The 23,184-nt window shown below is 55.5% G+C and overlaps 3 protein-coding genes across 3 annotated transcripts; 2 read left to right on the top strand and 1 right to left on the bottom strand.

The window, feature by feature from the left end:
* Positions 1–231: 231 nt before the first annotated feature.
* IFI35 (interferon induced protein 35) lies at positions 232–3,480 on the top strand. Its single transcript, XM_051794756.1, has 9 exons — positions 232–368; positions 453–611; positions 877–1,035; positions 1,371–1,481; positions 1,772–1,916; positions 2,186–2,319; positions 2,510–2,699; positions 2,982–3,088; positions 3,209–3,480. Exons 1-9 carry the CDS (start codon positions 354–356, stop codon positions 3,398–3,400), a joined length of 1,212 nt encoding a protein of 403 aa, XP_051650716.1. The 5' UTR covers positions 232–353; the 3' UTR covers positions 3,401–3,480.
* A 248-nt stretch (positions 3,481–3,728) lies between these two features.
* On the top strand, positions 3,729–9,157 carry LOC127474221 (uncharacterized). Its single transcript, XM_051794740.1, has 5 exons — positions 3,729–4,017; positions 4,128–4,231; positions 4,548–7,445; positions 7,807–8,015; positions 8,477–9,157. The coding sequence occupies exons 1-5, from the start codon at positions 3,840–3,842 to the stop codon at positions 8,544–8,546; spliced, it is 3,459 nt and encodes a 1,152-aa protein (XP_051650700.1). The 5' UTR covers positions 3,729–3,839; the 3' UTR covers positions 8,547–9,157.
* A 300-nt stretch (positions 9,158–9,457) lies between these two features.
* VAT1 (vesicle amine transport 1) lies at positions 9,458–17,361 on the bottom strand. Its single transcript, XM_051794758.1, has 6 exons — positions 16,977–17,361; positions 15,969–16,176; positions 15,481–15,651; positions 15,302–15,391; positions 14,116–14,357; positions 9,458–13,386 (listed from the first exon to the last, which is right to left on the bottom strand). Exons 1-6 carry the CDS (start codon positions 17,307–17,309, stop codon positions 13,285–13,287), a joined length of 1,146 nt encoding a protein of 381 aa, XP_051650718.1. The 5' UTR covers positions 17,310–17,361; the 3' UTR covers positions 9,458–13,284.
* Between the last annotated feature and the right edge of the window lie 5,823 nt (positions 17,362–23,184).

The raw sequence follows: 23,184 nt of genomic DNA, 5'->3' as shown, positions 1-23,184 counted from the left end.
GAACGGGGTGGGTGCTGGCTTTGGCCACATGAGGGGGGAGCAGGGGCCCAAGAGGAGGGCAGGAAGAGGTTGTGTACGTATTTATTCAGGTGTTTATTTCCTGGTCGGTTTCGGGCAGGACAGTCGGGTGCTTGGGGGAGGCGGGTTCCGTGGGAGGGAGATGGGGTTGGTTGACGGGGTTTGGGGCCGTGGCGGGGGGGCCCGGGCGGTCCGTGCCTTCCGCCGACCGGGGCGGGGCGGGGCGGTGCCCCGGAAGCGAAAGCGAAAGGAAGCCGGCGTGGGGCTCCCCGGCAGCGGAGACCGGGCAGGGAGGGCTCCCCTGGGCTGGTCCGTGCTGCCCCAGCGCCGCGGGGATGGACTCGGACGAGGTGAGGAGGGGCTGAGCCGCGGGACCTGCGGGGCGGGGGGCGGAGGGGCCGGCGCAGAGCGGCTGAGACCCCTCCTCTGGTTAGGACTCCTTCGTCCGGCTGCACGACGGCCCGGAGAGCCCCGAGCAGCTCTGTAGGGAGATCGAGCAGTCCAAGGTGCGTCCGGGAGAGGGGATTGATCGGCTGGATCCCGACGGCCCGGAGAGCCCCGAGCAGCTCCGGCGGGAGATCGAGCAGTTCAAGGTGCGTCCAGGAGAGGGGATTGATCGGCTGGATCCCAACCGCCCGGGATCGCCCCGGGATCTGCCCAGCCGGCCCTGGCCGTGAGATCGAGTGTCTTTTCTTGGACTATGAGCCAGAGGCGGCGGAGAGGGCTAATCCCGTGGAGAAGAGAGCCTGTCCTGGGATCCGGGCTCATTCCCAAAGGAGCAGCCTGTGCCGGGGCTGGGTGGCCAGTTGGGTGGCACAATGTCTGCAGGGTCTTACTGTCTGATGGTGCTTCTCACAGGAGCTTTACAGTCTTCTGGAGCAAGACTGTGTAAAGCTACAAACGGCCAAGGAAGCTACAGAACAAAGGACACAAGAGCTGAGGAAAGAGGGAAAAGTACTGCATAAAATTCTTGAACATCAAATGTCTTTAAACAGAGGTGAAGAGAGAGACCACCAGGTTGGTGTTCAGAGGATGTGCCTTTGGCTTGGAAAGGTGTGGGTGGTGGAGGGGCTGCATCACGGTGCTCACTGCTCTGAGATCCCTTTGCTCTGGGTCTGGTGGAGGTCTCACAGGAAACAGGCCTGTGCTGGGAAGTGAGGCAGTGCCATGGCGGTGAAGGCAGAGCTGTCCTCAAGGGCAAGGAGCCAGGGCAGGGCTGCAGGCAGTCAAGAGCAGGAAAATGGTGTGGGTGAAGCTGTGTCCAAGAATAGTGCTGTGCTCAGAATGAGAAGTGTGCTGCAGCCCCTCATGTCCTGGTGTTCCCTTACTGTCCCCTCTTTCCTTCCTTCCAGATGGAGCTTTTTGCAGCACAGGAGGAGAACACCAGACTGATGAAGGAGAAACAGGTCCTGAAAAATAAACTGGAAGAATTGAAGAGGGTCCCCCAGGGTGATCTTGTGATGGTAATAGAGTGTGTGTGGGTGCTCAGGTCTGCTGGCAAGAGTGCAAGCCTGACTGGAGAGGCTGCAAGCAAATGCAGCTGGGCACTGTGTGATGACTGGCACAGCTCCTGCTGACAGGTGGCTCCTTTCCAGAGCCAGGAGCTCCAGTCATGGCTTTGGGACTCCAGGCACAGCCAGACCCTACGAGAGACTCTGCTGAGGCTCTCCAGCTGTTTATTTTGAGCCATGAGCTTGAGACATGCCTGTGCAGGGTCCGGTCTCCTCCAGGTGCTGTCTGTACTTGAACCTAGATGCAGTCTGGCTTGCCAGAGAAGAAAATGGTGTTTAAGGGACTTGCAGCAAACAAGGAGGACATGAACAAACTGATGCTCACCCCACGAATCCGCTACCCTCTGCCAGGGGGCTCAGCTCTCATCACCTTTGAGAAGGCAGAGGGTAAGTGTGAGAAGAGCACTGCCCTGGCCTGGTGTCCTGCACAGTCACTTTGGGGCCTGCCCTGTGTTCCCTCCAGGGCTCAGTGCTGCCCCTCCACCTGTGTTGTGTGGGGGTCCTCCCTGAAGCATTGCACTGTGCCCTGTTCTGCAGAGCACTGGGGGTGGGCAGTCACTGCCCTGTGCTGGGGGCTCTCCCTGCTCCGTCCTGTCCCACAGACTACTGGGAGCAGGCAGTCACTGCCCTGTGCTGGGGGCTCTCTCTGCTTGCAGTGGCCCAGAGGATCATAGAGGTGAAAGAGCACGTGGTGAAGCTGAGCTGCTGGGAGGAAGTGGAGGACCTTGACCAGTGCAGAATGGAAGTGCAGGCAGCACCTGTGGAGATACTGCTGCCATCTGCCCTGGAGGTAGGGCCTGAGAGCCTGCTGCATCCCACACCACAGAGCTGCCCTGGGCACAATGCTCCCCCCTGCTCGAGCCTGCCACTACCAGAGCACTGCTACCACCAGGGCACTGCTACCAGCCCCACTCAGTGCTGCTCCCCTGAGCTCTGGGGCCGGTCCTGCTCTGGCACTGAATGGCCTGTGCCACTCACAGATCAGGCTGACTCAGAGCAGCAGGAGCATCATTGTGTCTGACCTGCCCAACGGGGACATCCCTGAGGATGCACTGCTGGACAAGCTGGAGCTCTTCTTCAGCAAGAAAAAGAATGGGGGCAGTGAGGTGGAGAGGAGGGAGTTCCAGGAAGACTCTCGCCAGGTGGTGCTGACCTTCAGAGAGGATGGAGGTGCGTGGGGTGTGCTGAGCTTGGGCGGCTGGCAAGGGTGGAGCAGCCCAGCCTGTTCTGGAGGGAAATGGGTCATCTCCTGAGGGCAGATGTAGCTGTGTCTGAGGAACAGGGAAGGCACAGTGAGCCCAGGTTGTCCTGCCTCCCCTGAGACTATGCTGGTGTAGATGAGCTTGACAATGAGTTGGGCAGTGTCAGCCTTGGTGCCTATGCCAGGGACGTAACCTCCCTTGGAGCTCATCTGGGGCCTGGGCAGTTCAGGGCTTTCCTCTCCATCTTCAGTTGCAGAGCTGCTAATTGAGAGAGGATACATCCAGGTTCCTATTTTGGGAGAAAAATACAAAGTCAAAATATCACCATACATGAATGGAGACATCACCAACTTGCAGGTAAAGGCACGAACCCTGTGCAAGCAGCACCTGCCAGCCTGTGCCGAGGCAGCACAGGTGGGGGGCTCCTGAAGCCCCTCTCCCTACTCCACCACACAGCTCATCCCTGTCTCTGTCCAGCTCCAGCCCTGCTGCTGTCCCAGGACTGTCCTGCTTTCTGGCATTCCCGATGTGCTGTTTGATGAATCCATGAGAGACACCCTGGAGATCCACTTCCAGAAGGCCAGCCTCGGCGGCGGGGAGGTGGATGCCCTCGCCTATGTCCCAGCAGGGTGGATGGGGAGGGCCGTGTTTGTGGAGGACACGGGCTAGTCCTGGCCATCTCCATCAAGCCGAGATTGTGGAGCTCCGTGTGCCCCCCGGCACGGCGAGAATTAAAGCATCTGGCGAGAGCACCGTGTCTGTCGTGCTGGGGTCGGGCCGGGCCGGGCCGGGCCGGGAGCTGCATGCAAGAGCCGTCGGGGGGCTGGACCCTTGCCGGGATGGGGGCGGCGGCGCCGGGTCCCCGGGCCGCGCTCTGCGGGGCCGGGCCGTCCCGCGGGCCCGGGGAGGTGCCGGCCGGGGCGGGGCGGCCCCGCTTTCGCTTTCGTTTCCCTGCGGCAGCGGGGCCGGGGCCGGGCAGGGGCCGCAGGGCCGGGGTGTGACGGGGCGGGCGAGGGGCCGGTGCGGCGAAGCGGAGGAGCCGCCGCTGGGGCTCCGGGGGGCTCCCCGGTGTCGCAGGGCCCGGCGGGCGCGGCCGCTCCCCGCGGGCATGGCGGGGCGCACGGTGCGGGTGCGGGGCCTCCCCGCAGAGCTGCCTCCGGACAGGGTGGCCGACAAACTGACCATCCACTTCCTGCGCTCCCGCAACGGTGGCGGGGACATCGCCGAGGTCCGGATGCTGCCCGGGCCCCCGCCCTGCGGCCTCATCACCTTCGAGGCGCCGGAAGGTAACGGGCCGCGGGACCCTCGGGGGCTCCGTCCCGCCGTTCCCGGCCCCGCAGCCCCGCTGCTGCCCCTCAGCTGGGCTGACGCAGGTTCGGGTGGCTTTTCCCACCAGTGGCCCAGAGGATCCTGAAGCTGAAGGACCACGTGCTGGCGATCGGGGGGATGCAGTACCCACTGGAGGTGACCCTGCACACTGAGGAGCTGAGCCCCGATGAGGTACCGGCTGTCTGGAGAGCTCCCAGTGTGTAGAAATGCAGTCACATCTCTGTGTGACTTCCCCCTCTCGTTCCTTGGTTGCAGAAAGCTTTTGACAAGTGCACAAGGTTGAGGAGTAGCTTAGTGTGGGTCTTTCGGTCCTGCCTGTATCAGGCTCCATCTCTCTTGAAAGCCAGATGCTGAGGGAGAGAGATGGAGGACTGGTCTTCTCTTCTGTCATAATAATACAGGGGCCAGGTGCACTTGCCTTCTCTTGTGCCTTGGAGGGGGTTATTTTTGGTCCTTTCTCTCTCACTCCCTTGCTATCTACTTGCAGATCTTCATATGTGCGTGCATGATAATTGACTATGGCAAACTTCCTACTGGCAAAACCCTCCTGAGGGACTTGCACAAGGGCTACAGCAATGTGCAGTTCAACTTCGATTCTAAAAACACACACTGCATAGTCCAGGGCCCATTCACTGAGCTGCAGGCCTTCAGCAGAGACCTGCTGGGCAGCCTGAACCTCAGGAGCAAAGCCACTGGGGAGATCCTCCTGCCAGATTCCAGCCGTGGAGCCAAAGAGATGGGAATGCATGATCACCAGCAAGTGCCTGACTCCACTGAGTCAGCAGAAGAGACAGCAAAGCTGCCAAATGGGGACCAGGAGTGTGAAATGACAGCTAAAATCCCATCACCTCGTGGCCCAGTGGATGGGGAAGCTGTGGAACAGCTAGAGGAATTTTCTCTAATGATGGACTTGGACATCTACCTGTACATGCAGAGGTTCTGTGCTGCCAAGTACCAAGGTGTGCTGCGCCAGCATCGCGTGGATGTGGTGGATGTTACCAGCGATGGCATCACCATATTGTACCTCCAGCCATCTGGAGGTCTGCCTGGGGACATGGAGGCCTTGCGAGAGGCCCGCCTGGCCCTGCAGCTGCTCTACCAGCAGCTGGAGGCGAGCCTGCGCAAGGAGAAGATCGCCAAGAGAGGGCTGGGAATGGACAGCCAGGGACTCAGGGCTCTGACACATGAGCTGCAGAAGCTGTATCCCCAGTTGCTTTGCCACGAGGACACGAAGCAGATTTATCTTATTGGAAACCTCGTTGACGTGTCCCAGGCCAAGCAGTACCTTCAGCATTCCATCACCAAGAGAGGTGCTGCACACGCAGTTGACGTGCTGAGCAGAAACCAGCCCTCACACCCCACAGCCTCTGGTACCACAGAGGCTCCACTACATCTGCCCAAAGTGCCTGTGGACTCCTCAGTGACAAAGCTCAGCTCAGGCAGGCCAGAGCTGAAAGGTGAACTTAAGCTAGCTGCCAACTTCAGTGCCCTGAAAGCTGACAGGTCTCAGGCTGGCCAGGGCCTCTTGCTGAATCAGGACTCTCTGCCAGTGGGACAGGTGCAGCTTTCCAGGAAACACTCATCAGATGCTCCTGGTCTGAGTGACCCAACAGCACTGACCCAGCAGTATCAGCCTCCTGTCCCTACAGCAGGTGAGGTTCTGGGGTCAGCAGCAGAGCCTCAGCAGAACGACCCCACAGAACGGGACCATGTCGAAGGAGCTGTCAGGCTTCCAGGGCACAAGGTGCTGTCGTCCTTTGGGGGCAAAGAAAACAGCACTTCACAGCATCCTGGGGACTCTAAAGGCTCAGGTCCCATTGGGCACCATTCCCACACTGGCACCTCCAGCACCTTTGATGTGACAAGGACCTCTTCTGCTTTAGACTCCAAACCCTCTGCACCCAGGCCTCTGCTGTGCCGGTCCAACAGCTTCTCCCTGCCGAGGTCAGAGGAAAGCAGCAAGTCCCGAGACAGTGGCAGCAGCAGGGTGAGTGAGGAAATGAGCCTGGACTTTCTGCAGTGGTCTTACCTGAGAGACACCTGCCGTGTCGCTATCGACAAGCTGTGCAGGGGGGGGAAGGTGCAGATCTCGGAGCGCCGTGCTGGGGACTGCGCAGTGCTGACACTGCAGGCAGAGGACAGGAGCAGGCTCTTCCAGGCTAAATGGCAGGTGGAAGCTCTTGTGCAGAAGTGCCCTGACCTGGTGTGTCAGAGTCTGAGCTACTCAGAGCTTGCTGTAGATGGTCCAGATGACAGTGCCCTGAGTGAACTGTGCAGCCTCTTGCGAGGAAAATCCCTCCAGGTTGGACTCCACAAAGACAAATACAAGCTATATCTTGCTTACCCCAAGGAAATGCTGCCAGGAGTGACTGAAGCCTTCCACGTGTTTTCTTCCAGGAGGCTACGTGCCCTGAAGTCTTCATCTGTGTCTGCAGGACCAGAGAGTACAGGGCAATCAAGTGTCATCCAGCCAAGTAGAAGGCAGGACACAGTGCCGGATGCAGCCCTTCCAAGTAGCCTGGAGTCCCTCCAGATGGGCCTGCAGCACCTGAACATCAGCAATCAAGCAGTCCCCAATGATATGCTCAGGGCTTCCTGGGTGCCAGAAACCGAGGAAAAGAGGTCCCCCAGTCCTTGGAGGTTCCAGCAGGCAAGGGGGCAGGAGGAGGCCAATGGCCGTGCTGATTCTGGGACTGGGCAAGGAGGAAGCAGCCTTCTGAACCCTGCTGCGGGGGATAAGCCAAGTCCTGCTGGTCTGAAGGAGTCCCAGGAACAGCTGAAGACAAAATTGTCCCTGGGGGAGTCGGACGTCGCCCGGCTAAAACAGGTTTTGCCAGACAGATTCCAGTTTGCAAGAGACAAAGGCAAGAGCAGAGGAGGCCACAATGAAGCGATGGGACAGCTGCGCTCCCCAGTCCCTGCAGCTGAGGGGGCTCCTCACTCCCTGCCCACCTGGCTGTGCAGGGCCACGGCTCCTGAGCTGCCACCAGCTGCGGCCCAACAGGCACCTGCAGCAGAGCCCAGGGGCCAGGGAAGGGCACAGCTCCCAAAGGGCAGGAGCAGTGAGCAGGAGGAGCCTGACCTCCCATCACAGCAGAGAAGAGACTCCAGCCTTGGACAGGAAAGTGGCACCATTCCCCTGGGCCGGTGTGATGCTTGCCAGGGCTCAGGGGTGACCTGCCAGGGCCCCTGTGGTCATGCCTTGTGCAGGACGTGTTTTGCAGCAGACAGTGTGCGGCCAGCATGCTGCAGCTCCTCCTCAGCTGCCCCCAGTCCCAGGATCCCGGGGACATTCAAGATCTCCTCTCTGTCTCAGAGCCTGCCCGGCTACTACCGAGACCTGACGCTTCAAATTGCTTACAGTATCCCTGACGGCGTGCAGGGGGTAGGTACCCACATGGGGCTTCCCCATCCCACCACAGCACACACAGGGGGTCTGTCAGGGTGGTTGGGGTGAGGGCAAGTGTGTGTGTGTAACTGGGGGGAAAGGGCAGCCACAGCTCCCTACCTCGTGGAAAGCAGCAGAGGTATTAACCTGGGGAAGGCAAAAAGCTTCACACCAGGTTTGGGAGCAGCTTGCTGCTTTTGAAGAGGAGCAAGTATGATCTGTTTTTAGTTGACAGTGACTATCAGCCCCTGGGGACCATGGTCACTGGTGTATCTCTCAAGCTGGCACAAACCTTAGAAGTCCCCTCAGAGGCACAGCACTCCAGCCACTGTTTAAAACATCTTATTCCTGTTCTAAGGTTGGGGACCCTCGCCCAGGACAATCTTACAAAGGGGGGCATTTCTGTGCCTTCCTACCTGACAACAAGGAAGGGCAGAAGACAGCAATGCTGCTGAAGAAAGCATTTGAGCGTGGACTGACATTCCAGATCAAGTCCTGCAATGGAGAGGAAAGAGTGACATGGGGCCTTATCCCACACAAAACCTCCTTTGGTGGAGGCAAAGCCAGGTATGGCCCAGCTCATCCTAAGTTTTGGGTATGGTTGTGGTTGTTTTAGCAATTAGAAGAGGAGAACCATGGGCTCAACAAATCCTGGCAGGGGTGGCTCTTCCATGCTCCCATGGTGGCAGAGCTGGTGCCTCCCTTTGCTTCAGCTTGCAGGGCAGCTATGGTATGGCAGACCACCCCTGGCACCCTCCAGCTAGAGCAAAAGCCCTTGCCCATCCCACACCTGTAAATTCCTCAAGGACAGGAATTCTAGGCCCTGTTCACTTACAGCCTTTCCCGTGACAGGGCTTCGGAGCCAACACTGGGTGTGAGCTGTGCCTGCAGGTGTAAGCAGCTCCCAGGAGCAGGACTTCCACCCTCAGCCCCTGCTGAAGGGTTGGGGCAAAACCAAACTGCCGCTCCCCCCTCTGTGATTTTGGCACATCAGCAGGATTTACAGCACTTCCCCCTCTGCTCCACAGGAACGGCTACCCGGACGCCCAGTGTCTCCGGGAGGTCCGCACGGTTCTGAAGAAACTGGGCATTGCATGAGACCCCCATGGCCACAGCCCATGGCTTTGCTTCGCCTTCCTTTCCTTCTGATAAAACTGCAGCTTAATAGAGACAGCTTGAGAAAAAGCAGGTGTTTATCCAAGGAGCTCCTGTGTCCCCATAGGTAGCCAGAAACCTGCACATCAGCGACAGCAGCACCTCCATCCCTGCCCCACACAGGCCTCAGTGTGGATCAGCACTTCCCAGAAACTCCAGCTCCTCCTGGTTGTGTGTCCTGCCACAGCCAGTTACACACCTGATTTCAGCTGATTTCAGGCCTGTGTGGCTTTCAGCAGCATGACCCAAACCTTAGCAGGAGCCTGTGCCTAGTCCAGCCCCAGCTTCTGGAAGTACCTTCCACCTCCTACAGGCAGGTTCCAGTTCAGCTGCCACCAGAGCCAGGGCCAGAGATAAGATGTCATTAGTGTCAGCTCTTCATGCCTCAGCAGACAGCCTGATGCTTCAGCCCCTCTCCAGCACCTGCTCTGGGGCCAGCAGGTGACCTGGTTCTCTCTTGGGGAGAACATTAACAGCTTTCAGCACCTGCAACAGCTGCCTCCCAGGGACAGTCTCTTAAGTGGAGAAACATAAATAAAAAGGATTTATTCTCACGTTCAGTAGTGGTTGTTCATGGCTTGTCTTACCCTCAGCCCAGGCACCCTCCTTCAGTCCCACCTGGCTACAGAGACACCTCAGACACAAAGGGCAGAGCTCAGCTAAGGGCTTCACAAACAAAAATCACCATAGCTGCCTTCCAGAACAGCGTGTTAGGAGCAACAATTAATAGTTGTCTTCCAGAGCAGAGGCACCTCCTCATGCTGGGAGAGTAACACTTTATCAACTGAACCTGTCCAGAGGCCAAGCTGAGGGCAGAGGGTTCATGCCAACAGAAACCTGAGCAGTGTACCATGGACGGTTTTGTTATGCTTTTAATTACCATTTGAAACACATAAGGCATATGGTAACATTTGAGAGAGGAGCATTACACATAATCATGTAAACATCAGGGGCACACTTCCTTTCTGTCCAGCTTGGTTACACGTACAAAGCAGAATATATATTTTTAAACAAAGATTTTCCATGTGTCCGTAGGATGAGCATCACTCATATCACATATCTGCAAACCAACATGACTCAGACAGTACAGACCAGACTGTATGTTGTAAGAGGCTCACTCAGAGTCTAATGTGTTTCACATCATGCTCATGTACCACTTGCCAGTCACACTTTGCCATCACGAGGGCTCAGCACACCAGAGACTTCAGGCAACCAGTGGTGTAACACCTATGATAGCAGCTGTCAGTGGGCCAGAATTCTGCACCAGCTGAAGCCTAAGACCCACAGTGCTTCTTATTTGTCTCTGGTCAATCAATTCTAGTTTAACACAGGTGTCTGAAACAAAAGGTACAGCCAAACTCCTTCCCACAGTACTTGGCATGGGCTGTGTTCCTCCATCTGAGTGGAGGCCGCCTCTGCTCCCTTCCCCTCCTGCGGTCAGCATGCAACCTAAGGAAGCTTCAGAGAAACCAAAGAGTCAAAAACGTGGCAACAGCTGCCTGGTGAAGCAAAGGAGTTGCCCTTTATGCAATACCAGCAGCACCAGCCTGGGAGGCCACTGCAGCAATGACAGGAGAGGCACTTGCACAGGCACCCCATGCTGTGGCACGCAGGGCCGGGGACCCCTCCTCTGCTCATCAACCCCTTACTCACACTTCCCACTTGTACTCCTCATGGGAGAACCTTAGAGTCAGACAATCAGTAAAATAAACATTAAATTGCACTTCTGATAGCTCGAATGGCACACGTGATTAAGGACAGGAATCTCCCACTTCCTCACTAGCACAACTTTGCCCTAAACAAGCAATGTTGAGTGGAATGATTTTTATACTAGGGTTTGTTTTTGGTTTTCTGCTTTGGTCCTTGTGTACAAACCTGCTGGTTAACTTGATTAAGACCCTTGAAGTTGTTTTACATAGATTCTATACCTACTGTCCCATTAAAAAAAAAAGTAAAAAACCAAACCCAAAAAACAACCAACAGCACCCGCCTAGAGCAGAGCATGGAGCAGGGGCAGAGGAGAGCAAGGTTACACTTAATCTTGGTCTTTCTATAGAAAACACTGTTGCTACCAAGGGACACAAAACAGCCAGTGCTGAATTCTAACACACAGTAACTGCTTGGCATTCTTCCTGCCCCGATAAGGGCTTCAGGAATTTGTATGCAGAAGACACGTGAGCAGATACAGGAACAGGGATTGTTCCCAGAGAGCCAAGGCCAGGGCAGCAGATAAAGCCTCACTCGAGGACTGCCAGGAGCCAAACAGCCACCCTGAGGGAGACAAGGGCTCTACAACAGGTCTTCTGGACTGGGGAGCACAGAACTGCCAGGACAGCCCTGGAAAGGCTAGAACACCTGGGAAGAGTACAGCTTGTTCACAGAAATTCCAATGACATCACCAGTGTTCACAAAAGAGAGCTAGCAAGAGTCAAAACAGGATTTTGGCAATATACCTGGCCAGAATGGAAAAGGCCCCAGTGACTTCCTAGTCATGTAGCAGAAGGCACTGAGATGCTGTTTCCTGTGGGTTGGGGGGTCTGAGCTGTGAGGCTCCTGGGCCACACCACCCAACCCAAGGCCATCCATGTAAGGCACTGAGCACGTGCTTGACCCAAGAGTAAAGCAGGGAGAGGGATGTTACTGTGAAACACACTGGGATAGCTTTCCTTTTCACCAGTGAGTAGAACCTGAAGATGTGCAGGGTTGGGTGCCATTTGAGCACGCTGCTCTGTCATCAAGGTAAGGTCCAGTTTCTCAGAGGAACAGGTCCAGACTTTCCATTTCAGCAATTTGGACAGTCCTGTTGTCAGACCTAGTAAAGCAGCATTAAACACTGTTGGATTTAATCTAAATTAGCACGACAGGGCAGATTGAAAGAAGCAGCAAGATTCTGGATTCAGAAAGATAAGAAGTTGTGCTTGCGAGTTCCATCAGCCCATATTTATGAAGTTCAAGAGATGAACTGACAAGGATCTGTGAGAGGGCTCCAGCACTCCTCTGAGGTTGTAGGGAACAGGGTTGTTTCAATATGTAAAGTTAGCCAGGCAAGCTGTGCCTACGCATTTCTGAAGAACTTTGGACTGAGCCCAAGCACCTGAACTACAAGCTGCACTGATAGACAGGAGCCCTGCTGGAGGACAGAGCAGGCTGAGGAAGAAGCCACACTCCTCCCCTGCACAGGACCCCCAGCCCTGCGTGGGCTCTCTCAGGGGCCAAGGGGGCTGTGTGCAGGGCCCTGCACTTGCCCTCCTTGGGCCCTGGGCCCTGCCTGGGGGTTGGTTAAGCAGGACTTCTGGTTGCAAGGTTTTGCTCCTGAAGCCTGAGTTCTTCCATGATGAGCAGCTCTTCTTGGTGCCCTTGGGTTTACCTTTTCAAAACCAAAATGAAGCCTAAAAGCCCACAGCACCTACAATCCATGACAAAGCCTCAAAAGCAAGTACCAACAGCACCAGAGTTGCCTGGGACTACAAGCAGGGTCCAGTGGGAAGCACAGCACCACCCAGGACTCAAGGTGCTCACAGAACTGGGCTTGGGTCTCTGCACAGCTCCATTTTCAAATGCACAGAAGAAAAGCAGAAGAGAAACAAAGTTCTGCTATAGAAGGAACACCACAGTCAGCTCCTAAACCCTCAGTGCTGGAAGAGAGCCCAAGGGTCCCATGAGTCAAAGATTCACAGGAAGAAGAGTCAAGCCCTACTGCAGCACTGAACCCCAAGCTGGTGTGAGTGTTCCCATCCCAATGAAGTCCAATTCAACACTGCAGCCCTTGGAAACACAAACAGGAGGGTAAAGTTTAGCCTTAGCAATAGCAACTTGGAGCCCAACATAATAAAGCACAGAGCCAACATCAGTTGTTCCAGTCGTTTGACACAGTTGAGTCCTTATGGTCTCAAAGAATCAGACACAGTTCAGATCTCTCTATCCAGTTTGGAAATAGAAAATGGACAAGATCAAGTTACCCAATTGAAACTTTTCTTCTGTATTGAGACACAGCCCAGCTCAGCCTGTCAGGGTATTTGCTGACTGCAAAGAGAAGTAACTGCAAATCAAGCACGGTATGCCACAGACCCCAAATTAACCAGGATGGTCAAGGCAAAGACAACAGGAGTTGTTACTGACTGTGTTAGTGGCCTACAAAAGCAGAGGGGAAAGAGCAGGGCCAGTGTGAACAGAAGAGAAATCCCTGCTTGAATTAAACGAGGCCAGCTGTGCTTTCCTTTGGCTGTGGAGGAAACACCCTACATTTGGCCAATTCTCTGCTGAACAGGCTTCACAAAGGTGACAGTGAGAACACTTCATCAGGGCTCAGTTTCTGCAGAGATACTTGGCAGTTGCTACAGTACATTTGGCCATGACTTTACAGTGACAGGCTGTGCAGTTGTTAGTCACCAACTGCCTGGAAGCTTCAGCTGCACTGTGAGAAAAATAAGGTTAGTTTGGAAATTCAGTAGAGAAACAAGTGATTAGAAAACTGTACGAAATAAACAGCCTTCAAAAGAGAGAGCAGGAGGCATATCTGGCAAAGGGTCAGTCACAACAAGAGCATGCAAACCTCATCTGAATGATAACCATGATGTTCTTGTACTGGTGAAGATGGAAGCTACTGATCTGTCCATTTTCAGGTCCCAAAGAGATCAGGGAGTTAAACCATGAATTCATAATCTGCATACATCTCTTTTCTTTAGTTCTCTGCTTTTTTGGATTCTTCCTTCGGCGCTTCAGGAACCAGGATGACTTTTCCAACATTCTTCTTTTCTTGCATCTGCCTCATGGCCTCTGCCACCTGGAAGCAGAAGGAATCTGGTGAGATCCCCACCCACCCTGCACAGTGCATCCATGCCCTTCCTGGGCCCCTCAGTCCACCCAGACCAGACTAAAGGATAACCCAGAGGCACCTTTCCCTGCAGTCCAAGCAAGTGCCAGGCCTGGAATCCAAGTTTTCCTTAAGCCTCTCCATAAGACAGGTATCAGGTACGAATACTGACTGATCATCACTAAGTTCTTTGCTCCCCTGCAGCAAGTCCTGCCCCAGCACAGGATTTCCAAGGGAAAAGCCTGACTTTGCCTGGACACATCCATGCAACAACACTGATCAGAGCTACTGAAAAACCTTCTGCTCCCTTCCAACACCCTCATTCTGCTTCACTGCCGGAGCTCTTTTTCACTCTTGGAAGGGCAGCAACAACCTTCCCATCTGTTCTGCTTAATTACAGGGGGCAGGCTCAGGGCAGACTCCAGCCTGATGCATAATGCAGCCCCTTCCTGGTTGCTGCTGCCCATGGAGCACAGCTGAGCACCTGCCCTACTCCACAGGGACACTGTCTGGCATTGCCCAGCTCTGGGCACTGGAGCAGAAGAGCCCAGCCACTTTACTCACCCACAGTATCTTAAAAGGAAAAAGGCACCAAACGTCTGCAAACAGATGGTTATCAAACACTTCCAGCAGGTCAGCCCCAGGAACAAAGGTGCTCACTCTGAACTGCTGCCAGCCTGTATGTTAGCTCAGACTCACCTGATCAAAGGGCCATACAGAGTCTATTTTAGGCTTGATTTTTCCTTGACTGTACAGGTTAACCAGCTTGACTACAACGCTTCTGAGAAGCTCAACTTCTTCATCCATATATCCCAGGTTGTAGCCACACACTGCCTTGTTTTGTTGTAGGAGCTGCAAGGCACTGATGCTGAACTGGTTCCACCAGGTTTTAGCCATAGCCATGAGGTTCTTCTTTTGTCCAGTGATCAGGTTTGCTACCCCTAAAAAGAAGGCAAGCTATAGATGAGCTGGAACACAACATGAGAGGCAACAGGCATCCCATGGAACAGCTCAGACAATGCACAGGGGAGCAGCAACTCACTGTCCAGTGATGGACAGAGCTGAGAACTGGATTACATGAGGCTCTGCCCATCTGACCATCAGTGGAAACAGGCACCTGTCTCAGCCTCAAGATAATCCAGAATGTGGATTATCAGCACTCGTATATATCACAAAAATGTAGAATTCCTTTTTTCATCCCTCCTAAGGCAGAAGCAGCTAGACTGGAGTACTGGCAGAGACAAGAAAGGGTTACAAGTGCCATCCAGCCAGGCTGGCAGGACAGCTCTCCCCTTCTCCTACAGCCCTGCTTCTTCAGGGGAGTCACACGCTGCAACGGCTGCAACAGCAGAAGCAGCACACTGGTGCAAGTGTCTGGAATACCACTGGGGATTGTGTGAAGGCTTTGTCTATGGGACAAAATCACAGTGTTCCAGAGCTGGGGAATGGAGAGATAAGTATTCAGTAGCCTCAAACCTCATCACCCACACATCCTCTAGAAGAAAAGCAAGGCTGTGCATTAACTCAGCCCAGACAAAGCAGCTGTGCCTCTGTTCCTCCATGAGGACATTCCAGCTTCCCCTGCAGGCACTGGCTTGTACTCAAAGAGAGATCTTGCCCTGGGAGGGAAGAGCCTTGGAGCCTGTAATCAGAGCTCTGGGGACAAGACACAAATCTCACTCCCCTCAGTGCCTCACCCAGGGGAAGCATCCTGAAGACATTCATGAAATAACAGAACTACGACACACAGAGCAGTCAGGAATAGCGATGGTCCCTGACAGCACAGGCATGGAGCAACACAAAGCATTCCTGTGTGGATCCCACCCTGCCACCACATGGTCCCCCCTGCACAAGCACTGGGTGTGGGCACGGGGCTCACACGCACCGTAAGTGATGACTTTGCCCATTGGCTTCAACAGGTTGAACGCTTTGGTTGTATCGGATCCTCCCAGCGGGTCCAGCACAATGTCAACACCTAGAGAGAGAGAACTGGTAGTAACTAGAGGTTTCTTTGCACTTGAAAGAAATGCAGGACAGTTGCAGAAACCCTCCACCACGTAGTACCTTTGGGAGAGATTTTCCGCACCTCCTCTGCATAATCCATCGTTCGGTAGTCGATGGGGTGAGCAACTCCACTCTCCTTGAGTGAATCGTGCTTGGAGGCAGACGCTGTGCCAAAAATGGTGACGTTTTCTACAGTCTTGCACAGCTGGATGGCAGCAGTTCCCACACCACCTGAAAATCAGCAGCAAGAAAGCCTCAGAAGCAAACAGTCAGAGAAACCTCTGAATAGGTAAATTATCCCTGTTTGCACTGATCGTGTGCTGGTGACAGGCTGCAGAACAAAGGCTCTGCCTGGTGAGGCTGATGCCTGGGACACACTGGGAGAGACCAACCTCAGCTAGTAGGGAAATGGGGCCAGCATGAAGCCTGCACCTCTGCCAGGTGACATTTTGTCAATCCAGCCCCATTACTTCCTTACCCACGCCACCCATTTGGAAACTGCATGGTGAGGCCAAGAGTCTCAACACGGGCTGTCAAGAACTATTTACCTGCAGCCATGTGGATGAGGACACTCTGGTTGGGTCTCAGGTTTCCAAAGTCAAACAGGATCATGTAGGCAGTGATGTAGTTGACAAGAAGAGCAGCTGCTTCCTCGAAGCTCATCCCCTCAGGCATTGGAAAAGTCTGAATGGCCGGCACATTCACGACTTCTTGCCAGAGCCCTGACCGAGCCAGGACCATTACCTTATCGCCAACCTAAATTTGGAGGACAAGTGGGTCTAAAACAAGCTCAAGGCTAGCAGAAGCCGTCACAGTCCTGCCCTTGGTATGCCACAGGCAGTGCATGCACGCTGTTCTCTGTGCAGAGGTCTGCAGGGACTGCAGCAGCCCTGGCTCAAGCAGGAGCCCACAGCATGCACTCTGCTCATCGGGAGACTGCAGCACAGCACCTCTCACCACAGGGTGAGGCATAACCTTCGACCCTCAGAGGGACTGCAGGCACCCCAGGCTCTGGCTTGTACCCAGGGTGCTGCCTGCCAGCTGCCCAAACGAACAGAGCCCTAACAAGGCAAGAGGGATGAGGTTCATCTCTTGCCCTCCTTGCTCAATTTGGAAGCAGGAGTCTGAACACCGCTGAACATTACTGCTGCCCCTTGTAAGGATCATCCTGCCAACAGGCAGGAGCCTTGGGGTAACGCTTAATAGCATCAACCATGGAAAAACACGTCCAACCTTAGGAAAACCTCCCGGGTCTAAGGAACACGGCCGCTCCCAGCTCCTCCCCATGGCTCCGGTCCCTCAGCCCGGGCGGGCGGGCGGCGGCGCTTCCGCCGTCCCGGAGCGAGCGGGACGGGCAGGGCCGTCCGGGGGATTCCTCGCCTTTGTCCGGGGCCTTTGTCCGCTGCCGGAGCCTCCGCGGGCGGCATCGGACGGGCCCCTGGACCGGGCTGAGCAACGCCGGAGCCCCGACGGGGAGCCCCGGCCCCCAGCGCGCCGGTGGAGCGGCCGGGGGGCACACGAGACTCCGCAGCGCGGCGGGGCCGAGCCGCCCTCACCTGTCGGTCGCGGACGCCTTCTCCGACGGCTCGGACGGTGCCGGCGCACTCCATGCCGGGGCAGAAGGGCGGCGGCGGCAGCCGGTCGTACAGGCCCTGCCGCGCCATCAGGTCGGCGAAGTTGAGGCCGCAGGCGCGGACGCTCACCGAGACCTCCCCGGGCCGCGGGCCGGCGCCGCGCCGCGCCTGCACCTTCAGCTTCTCGTAGCCGCCGAAGCCCGTCAGCACCAGCGCCCGGTGCTCGGCCGCCTCCCCGCCGCCCGCCGGCGGCTCGGGGCCGGGGGCCTGCTCGGGCTCGGGGGCGGCGGCGGCCGGGGCCGGCTCGGCGGACATGGCGGAGCGGAGCGGCGACAGCGGCGGCGGGCGGTGGTGGCGGCGGCGGCGACGGGCGGGGAAGAGCCGGGGCGCGGCCGCGGGGCGGGGCGGGCAGCGCGGAGCGGCGGCGGCGGCGGGAGGGGCTGTCCCGACCCGCCCCCCGAGCCCGGCCCCGCTCCCCAGGCCGCCCCCGGCCCGTCCTCCGCGCCGCCTTTTTTGTCTTTTTTATTCTTTCCACTTTTTTTTTTTTTCTTTTTTTCCCGCCGCTAAATGATTCCTTCCGAGCAAACACAGCGCTTGCGTCCTTCCTGGGGACAACGCTGAAAGGGCGGTTTTGCTGGAGCATCATCTCCCCGAGTTACCTCTACGATTTATAACTGCCCTGCGGGGCCGCGCTCCGGGCTGGGCTGGCTCCGGGAATGCCGGCGGCTGGGGCTGCTCAGGAAGCAGAGCACAAAGGCAGGAAAGCAGACAGGAGGGCAGAGCCTGGGGCAGGCTGCACATCGTCTGGCTCTGCTGTGTGGCAGATTTATGCGTGTTTGGGTGGCTGCAGTGGGAACAAGGAGGAGACTCATGTCCAGTTGCACGACAGGACCACAGTCCTCCCTTGAGCTGCTCTCCTGCTCTTTCCAGCCTCCTGCTGCCCTCCCTCATCCCCGAGAGAGGCTGAGGAGGATGTACCACAGCTGGAGCAGTGCCAGCTCCCCTGCCTGGCCCTTTGTTACACCTCCCTTTATTTCTACACAGGGCTCTAGCAGTGTTTCTCCTCTGCTCTCAAGGACATTGGAACAATGAACAGGCAGGAGATACAAAAAAACCCGCCTGGCAGCGGTTTGCTGGTCAGAAGGCAGCTGCCTGTGCCTGCTCCCAGGGCTCTCTCAGGATAGAATCCCAGAGGCCCAGGCTCACCAAAGCCTTCCCTCACATGGTAAGACTGCCTGAGACCCCACTGGGGGCCAGGGTCTGGCTGCCAGACATGGCAGGGCTCTGCACATCCCCAGAAAGTGTTGAACTCAAATCTATCTGTCTGGGTTTGTTGGCAACTCAAGGGAAAGATTCCTTCTGCCTCTGTTCTGTGTTTTCCTCACCTGTATCTGCAGTGTTGAGAAGCACAGAGAGGTAGACACAGACAAGATGTCCCAGTTGCATCACACATACCAGGAAAGCTGTGCCTCCTGGGTGACACTATGCCTGTATCACAGTAAATTACATTTACTGTGATTGAAAGGTAGAGCAGCAGGTGGAAGAGATCTGACAGAACCCCTCAGACATACCTGCCACTCACAGCCACAGTTCCCTGCACTGTGGTTTTGATCACAGAGACAGTGGAGATGGTTGTCAAGTGGTAACTGAAGCTCAGGGAACGGTGGCTCATTCCTCACGCTGGCAGCAGACTGAAGAAATTCTCCCAGCACAGAGCATTATTCTCACAGTGCACGGGGCTGCAGCTGCTCCAGCCTTTTCCTCTGCACAACCCCAGCAGCAGAGGCTGTGGATGTGCAACACAAGCAAACGGCACAGCTGGCACGAGGCCGGTTTCCAGGTGTGCACGGAACAGCATCCCGCCGTGTCTGCCTCTGGAGGCAGGCACCTTCTCCACCGTGGTCCTCGGGGAAATCCTGTGAAATGAGAACCCTTCTCCTTAACTTCAACCTTCCACCACAGCATCAATAATTTACTGACAATTATAGTCCCCAAATTACAGGCTTAGCACATCCACATGCTGTGCATCCATGAGAAGCCCATTATCTGTCAGCTTGTCTTACCTTACTGAAAACACACAGACTTGCCTCAGTGTGTTCACTGTGGCTTTCAGGGGTATAGCACACAGGACCTGGCAGCGTGGCCTTGCCTTGCATCAGGAGCTGGTTTTCTCTGCATCATTGACACCTCTGCTGCTGGTTCCGAGGGTGCTGGTTCCTGGCAGCTTCCAGAAACTCTGTGTCTTGGCAGTGCCAGCGGCTCAGTGTTCCCGTGGCTCACCCCAGGCTCACACAGGGTGCAGCAGTAGGTCCCAGAGCCTAGACCCTCACCTGACCCCAGGCAGCTGGAGCATGCCCCCCAGAAGCCCCATCCCTCAGATGGGGACCTTCCCACCAGCCTATGGCTCCCCAGGCACAGTCACACACAGCCCTGCCTCTCTCTGTTGGGCCTGCTGAAAGGAAGGCTTTAAAAAGAAAACTGTTTTATCCCCAGTCTGTGTTTGTGATATGCAATTCATTTTTTAAGTTAAATGGAAAAGAAACTGAAGTTTTGAGGGTTTATTTCTGTTCGTCTCCTGCCCAGCCCATCTCATCTCCACCACTCTCCACGTGAAAAAGAATTGCAAAACTGAAAATACGATTTCAGACATGAGGGTGGTGGAGATCACTTCTGCTGCTGGAGAAGCCATTTCCACTGAGCACCTCTGCCAGGGAGCACCCAGGTGGGCTCACTCCATCACCCCGACAGCCAGTGCTGTGTGCTGCAGCTGCAGCTGGAGCCACAGCCACGCTGGCAGCCCTGGCAGAAAGGGAGCAATGGGAAGGATGTGTGGGTGCTGCACTGCTTCCATGCAGAGCAAGGCAAGGGCAAGGCCAGCGCAGCTCTGGGAGCTGCAGTTCAAGTAGCTGGATCCAGTGTGGGAGAGGATGTGTGGCAAGGAGGTTTCTATGCCCAAGAGGACAGAATCGGCCATTTTCCTCCTTCCACTCTGACCCTCTTTGTGTGCCTTCATGCTTCAAGTCCCTGCCCCTCCAACAAGGCTCCTGTTCCCTGCAGGAGAGACATCCCATGTGGCCAACCTGTGGAGTCCCCACATCTCCCATGTCTCTCCAGCTGCTACTGGGCTAGATGAGCCCTAAGGAGAGATGTCTGGAGAGAGAGAGGGGGAAAAAAGGAAGCTGCTCACCTCCAGAGGGTCCAGATCACTGTCTTAATACAGAGAAATCTGCAAGCAGTAATGAAGACATTGTGCCTCCTCAGCCTCTAACACACATGCTTTGACTGCAGTCTTTCCAGCAGAAGCCTTGGCAGTTGAATGCCTCCTTGCTTTAATCCCTGAGATTGCTTGAGGATGCTGCTTTCATCTGATAGCATTTATGGACTGTTATAATGAGCTTTGGTTTGCTGAGATAAATTAAATTGCTCACCCAGAAGTGCAAACTTCATTAATGCCAACAGTGAGTCAGATCAGCACTATTCTAGCCCAGAATGTAAACAGGCTGGACACATGAAAGGGCATTTGACTGGGATTTTTTCCTCTTTCTTTTTTTAACCTTCCCAATTGCTGCTGATTTGTATCTTTTTGCTGCATGTGTTCAAACCCTACTGCTTTTCCACCTCTTTATCTTTTAGGGGAAACCATCAAATAACACACCACTCGAGGCTGAATGATTTAACTTCGAGTGTTCACAGTTAGTAATACTCTGCAGCTTGGCCTGGAAGGTTTCTACCTCTTTCACGTATATGACAAGTCCAAGAAGATGGAACAATGCACACATCATAAAAATCCAGGGAATGCTCACTGCATGATGTGATGAACAGGAGCTTTGTCTGTGTTCCCGGGGTGGCACTTGTGCACCTCTCACCAGGTGTATGTGTGCACCTTGCAGGGACCACACCCATGAAACACTGTTTACTCAGTACATTCACCTGAAATTAGGTCCAGTGCCTATGATTGGCTGTAAAGGACCAAGCTCTGTGCATGAGAACAAGATGTCACAGGCTCCAGGTTTCAGGCTGCAGGTCCTTTGGTGAGGGTTGGTTTCTCTCAATACATTTTGCCAGTACAGGTCCTGAGAATGTCTTCCAGTTTCTTTGTGCAGGAAATGACACAAATATAACAAAATAAATTTAATTCACAATCGCAATTAACATCCCTGAGAACGTGGATCAGCAAGGGAGAATCTAACCACTGGAGAAGTATTTTCAGGAGTAAATGTGTGAGAGCCATCTGTCGCCTCTCCATGCGCAGTGACAGTCACAGCATGTCTCTGCAGCCTGCTCAGAAAATTCACACCGTGGTGATGGGTTGTTGAGTGTATTCTGCAAGTGTCCTGCCAAAAGGTGCTCTGCACCAAAGGGGACGTGAGGCTCAGCAGTGATGCTGCCCCTGTGGCTCTGAGCAAGGGCAGCAACTACTGCTCCTCCCTGGGGAAGGCAAACGTAGCTGTCGGGTTTGCAAAGGTCTGAGTACTCCCTGCAGAGAGTGTCTTCCTTCCTCTGAAGCAGGGGCACAACAATCTGTTGGGAGCAAACACCTGATTCCTATTGAGAAAAACGGTGAAGTGCTGCCAGAAAGGGCATTGGCCAGGGGAAGAGCTCACTCCAGGTGACACCAGTGGCCACCCAGCACTCCTTTCTTTACCTGCAGTCACAAGACAATGAATTCTTCTTTCCATTCTTCCACATAAAATGGAGCAACATGTACATGTATAAGAAGGAAATGCCACCCCCTCCCCAGGCCTTACAAAAACCTGTCACAGCTCAGGCTCCTTTCCTCAGGGAGGCTGGAAGGAAACAAGCATGAGACAGTCACTCATCATCTTTAAAGCTTAAGGTAAGACTGGGAGGCACGGAGATGCTGCAGCAAAACCCACTGCAAAGCTGCAGAACAAGGAACTGACTGAGCCATTTCCCAGACCACAAAATGCAGGAATGAGACCAGGTGAGGACAGGAGTTACTAGAATTCCAGGACTGCCTCATCTCCTCCGATCACCTCATCTGCTCTGTTCTCAGGTCTTCTCTGGTGTGTGACGATGAGGAGGGACCTGAATTCCTGTTTGCCCAGCTGAATGTGCCACAGACACACCTTCAGCCCTGCTTGTGCTTGGCCCCTGTCCCAGGGGTGCATCCTAAGACGCAGGTGGCCCGTGACCAGATGCAGGCAGCTGGCTCACCAAAGTGCTGACTGAGGCTGATGTGTCCCAGGGGGCTTGGCTGGCACAGCTGTCAGGAGGCCAAGCAGCACTTGAAATCCCTGGGTACCTGCATGGCACCCCCCTTGCCTTGCACCCTCTCTCTGTTCTTTACTTGTCCCAACATCACTCACAGCACCAATATTTATGTATGAAAAATGACTGTGATTTCAGTAAAAACAATCTGCCCCCTCAGCCCATTAATAAATCCAGTTTCACTGCCAAAACATTTTAATTTCCATTTTTCCAGCCTTGCTTTGCCTTCATTGTCTCTATTTTTCTGCATTTTGTGACAGGCAGCTTGTCAGTTCCATTCACCATTCCGGTGAACCTTTCTGCAGTGTGGCCAGCAAAACATCAGTAGTAGAGGAGCCTTTCCTTTTCCAATAATTCTACTAATTAAAATCACCGCTGTATTTTATAGATGTGCTGTCTGTGCTCAAGGAGGAATGGAAAGCAGAAACCACTGTCGTTTCTGCAGAGGGCTGTGAGCCGGACCCGGGGTCCCGCAGTCGCTGCAGAGACCAGTCTCCCGCCCCTGCTGATGTCACTCGGTCGCGGACACCGGGGATACGGGATTCCTTGAACGCACGTGGGGCGGGTCAGAATGCTGGGTGACCTCGCTTCTGCCGAATTCCTCAGGGGACAGGTCCCGTTCCCTCGGCAGCGCCGGGGCTGGAAGCCCCGGGGAAGACGCATCTCCGGGGCCGGGGGCGGGGGGGCTGCGGCCGCCCCGGGGTTGCGGGCCGGGGGCTGGGCAGGGACCGCGGTGAAGCGGGCGGGGGCGAAGGGGCCGTGCCCACTCCCGGCTCCGGACCCGCCACCCCCGCGCCGTCTCCCGGGACCAGCGCCGAGCGCCGGCAGCGCCGAGCGGACGCCCCGAGGGGGCGGCGGGGCAGGCGGGGGGCGGCTCCCGGGGCCGTGGCGGAGCGGCCCTGCCCAGCGCCGGCTTCGCTCCGCGCCTGGTTGGTGCTGTCGGGGCCGGGGGCGCGGC

This window comes from Manacus candei, unplaced genomic scaffold (assembly GCF_025592945.1).
Source record: "Manacus candei isolate 608988 ecotype Guabito, Panama unplaced genomic scaffold, ASM2559294v1 h1tg000040l, whole genome shotgun sequence".
Classification (NCBI taxonomy): Eukaryota; Metazoa; Chordata; class Aves; order Passeriformes; family Pipridae; genus Manacus; species Manacus candei.
This window is presented reverse-complemented; position numbering and strand designations above follow the sequence as displayed.

Coding starts and splice junctions, on each gene's coding strand:
- LOC127474221 (XM_051794740.1), top strand. CDS start 3,840: ATGGCGGGGCGCACGGTGCGGGTGCGGGGCCTCCCCGCAGAGCTGCCT. Junction 4,232..4,547: donor AGGAGCTGAGCCCCGATGAG/GTACCGGCTGTC, acceptor ATCTACTTGCAG/ATCTTCATATGTGCGTGCAT. Junction 8,016..8,476: donor TTTGGTGGAGGCAAAGCCAG/GTATGGCCCAGC, acceptor TCTGCTCCACAG/GAACGGCTACCCGGACGCCC.
- VAT1 (XM_051794758.1), bottom strand. CDS start 17,309: ATGTCCGCCGAGCCGGCCCCGGCCGCCGCCGCCCCCGAGCCCGAGCAG. Junction 14,358..15,301: donor GGGCAAAGTCATCACTTACG/GTGCGTGTGAGC, acceptor CCTTCTTTTTAG/GGGTAGCAAACCTGATCACT. Junction 13,387..14,115: donor CTGTATGGCCCTTTGATCAG/GTGAGTCTGAGC, acceptor TTCTGCTTCCAG/GTGGCAGAGGCCATGAGGCA.
- IFI35 (XM_051794756.1), top strand. Junction 612..876: donor GGGAGATCGAGCAGTTCAAG/GTGCGTCCAGGA, acceptor TGCTTCTCACAG/GAGCTTTACAGTCTTCTGGA. Junction 1,917..2,185: donor CACCTTTGAGAAGGCAGAGG/GTAAGTGTGAGA, acceptor CTCTGCTTGCAG/TGGCCCAGAGGATCATAGAG.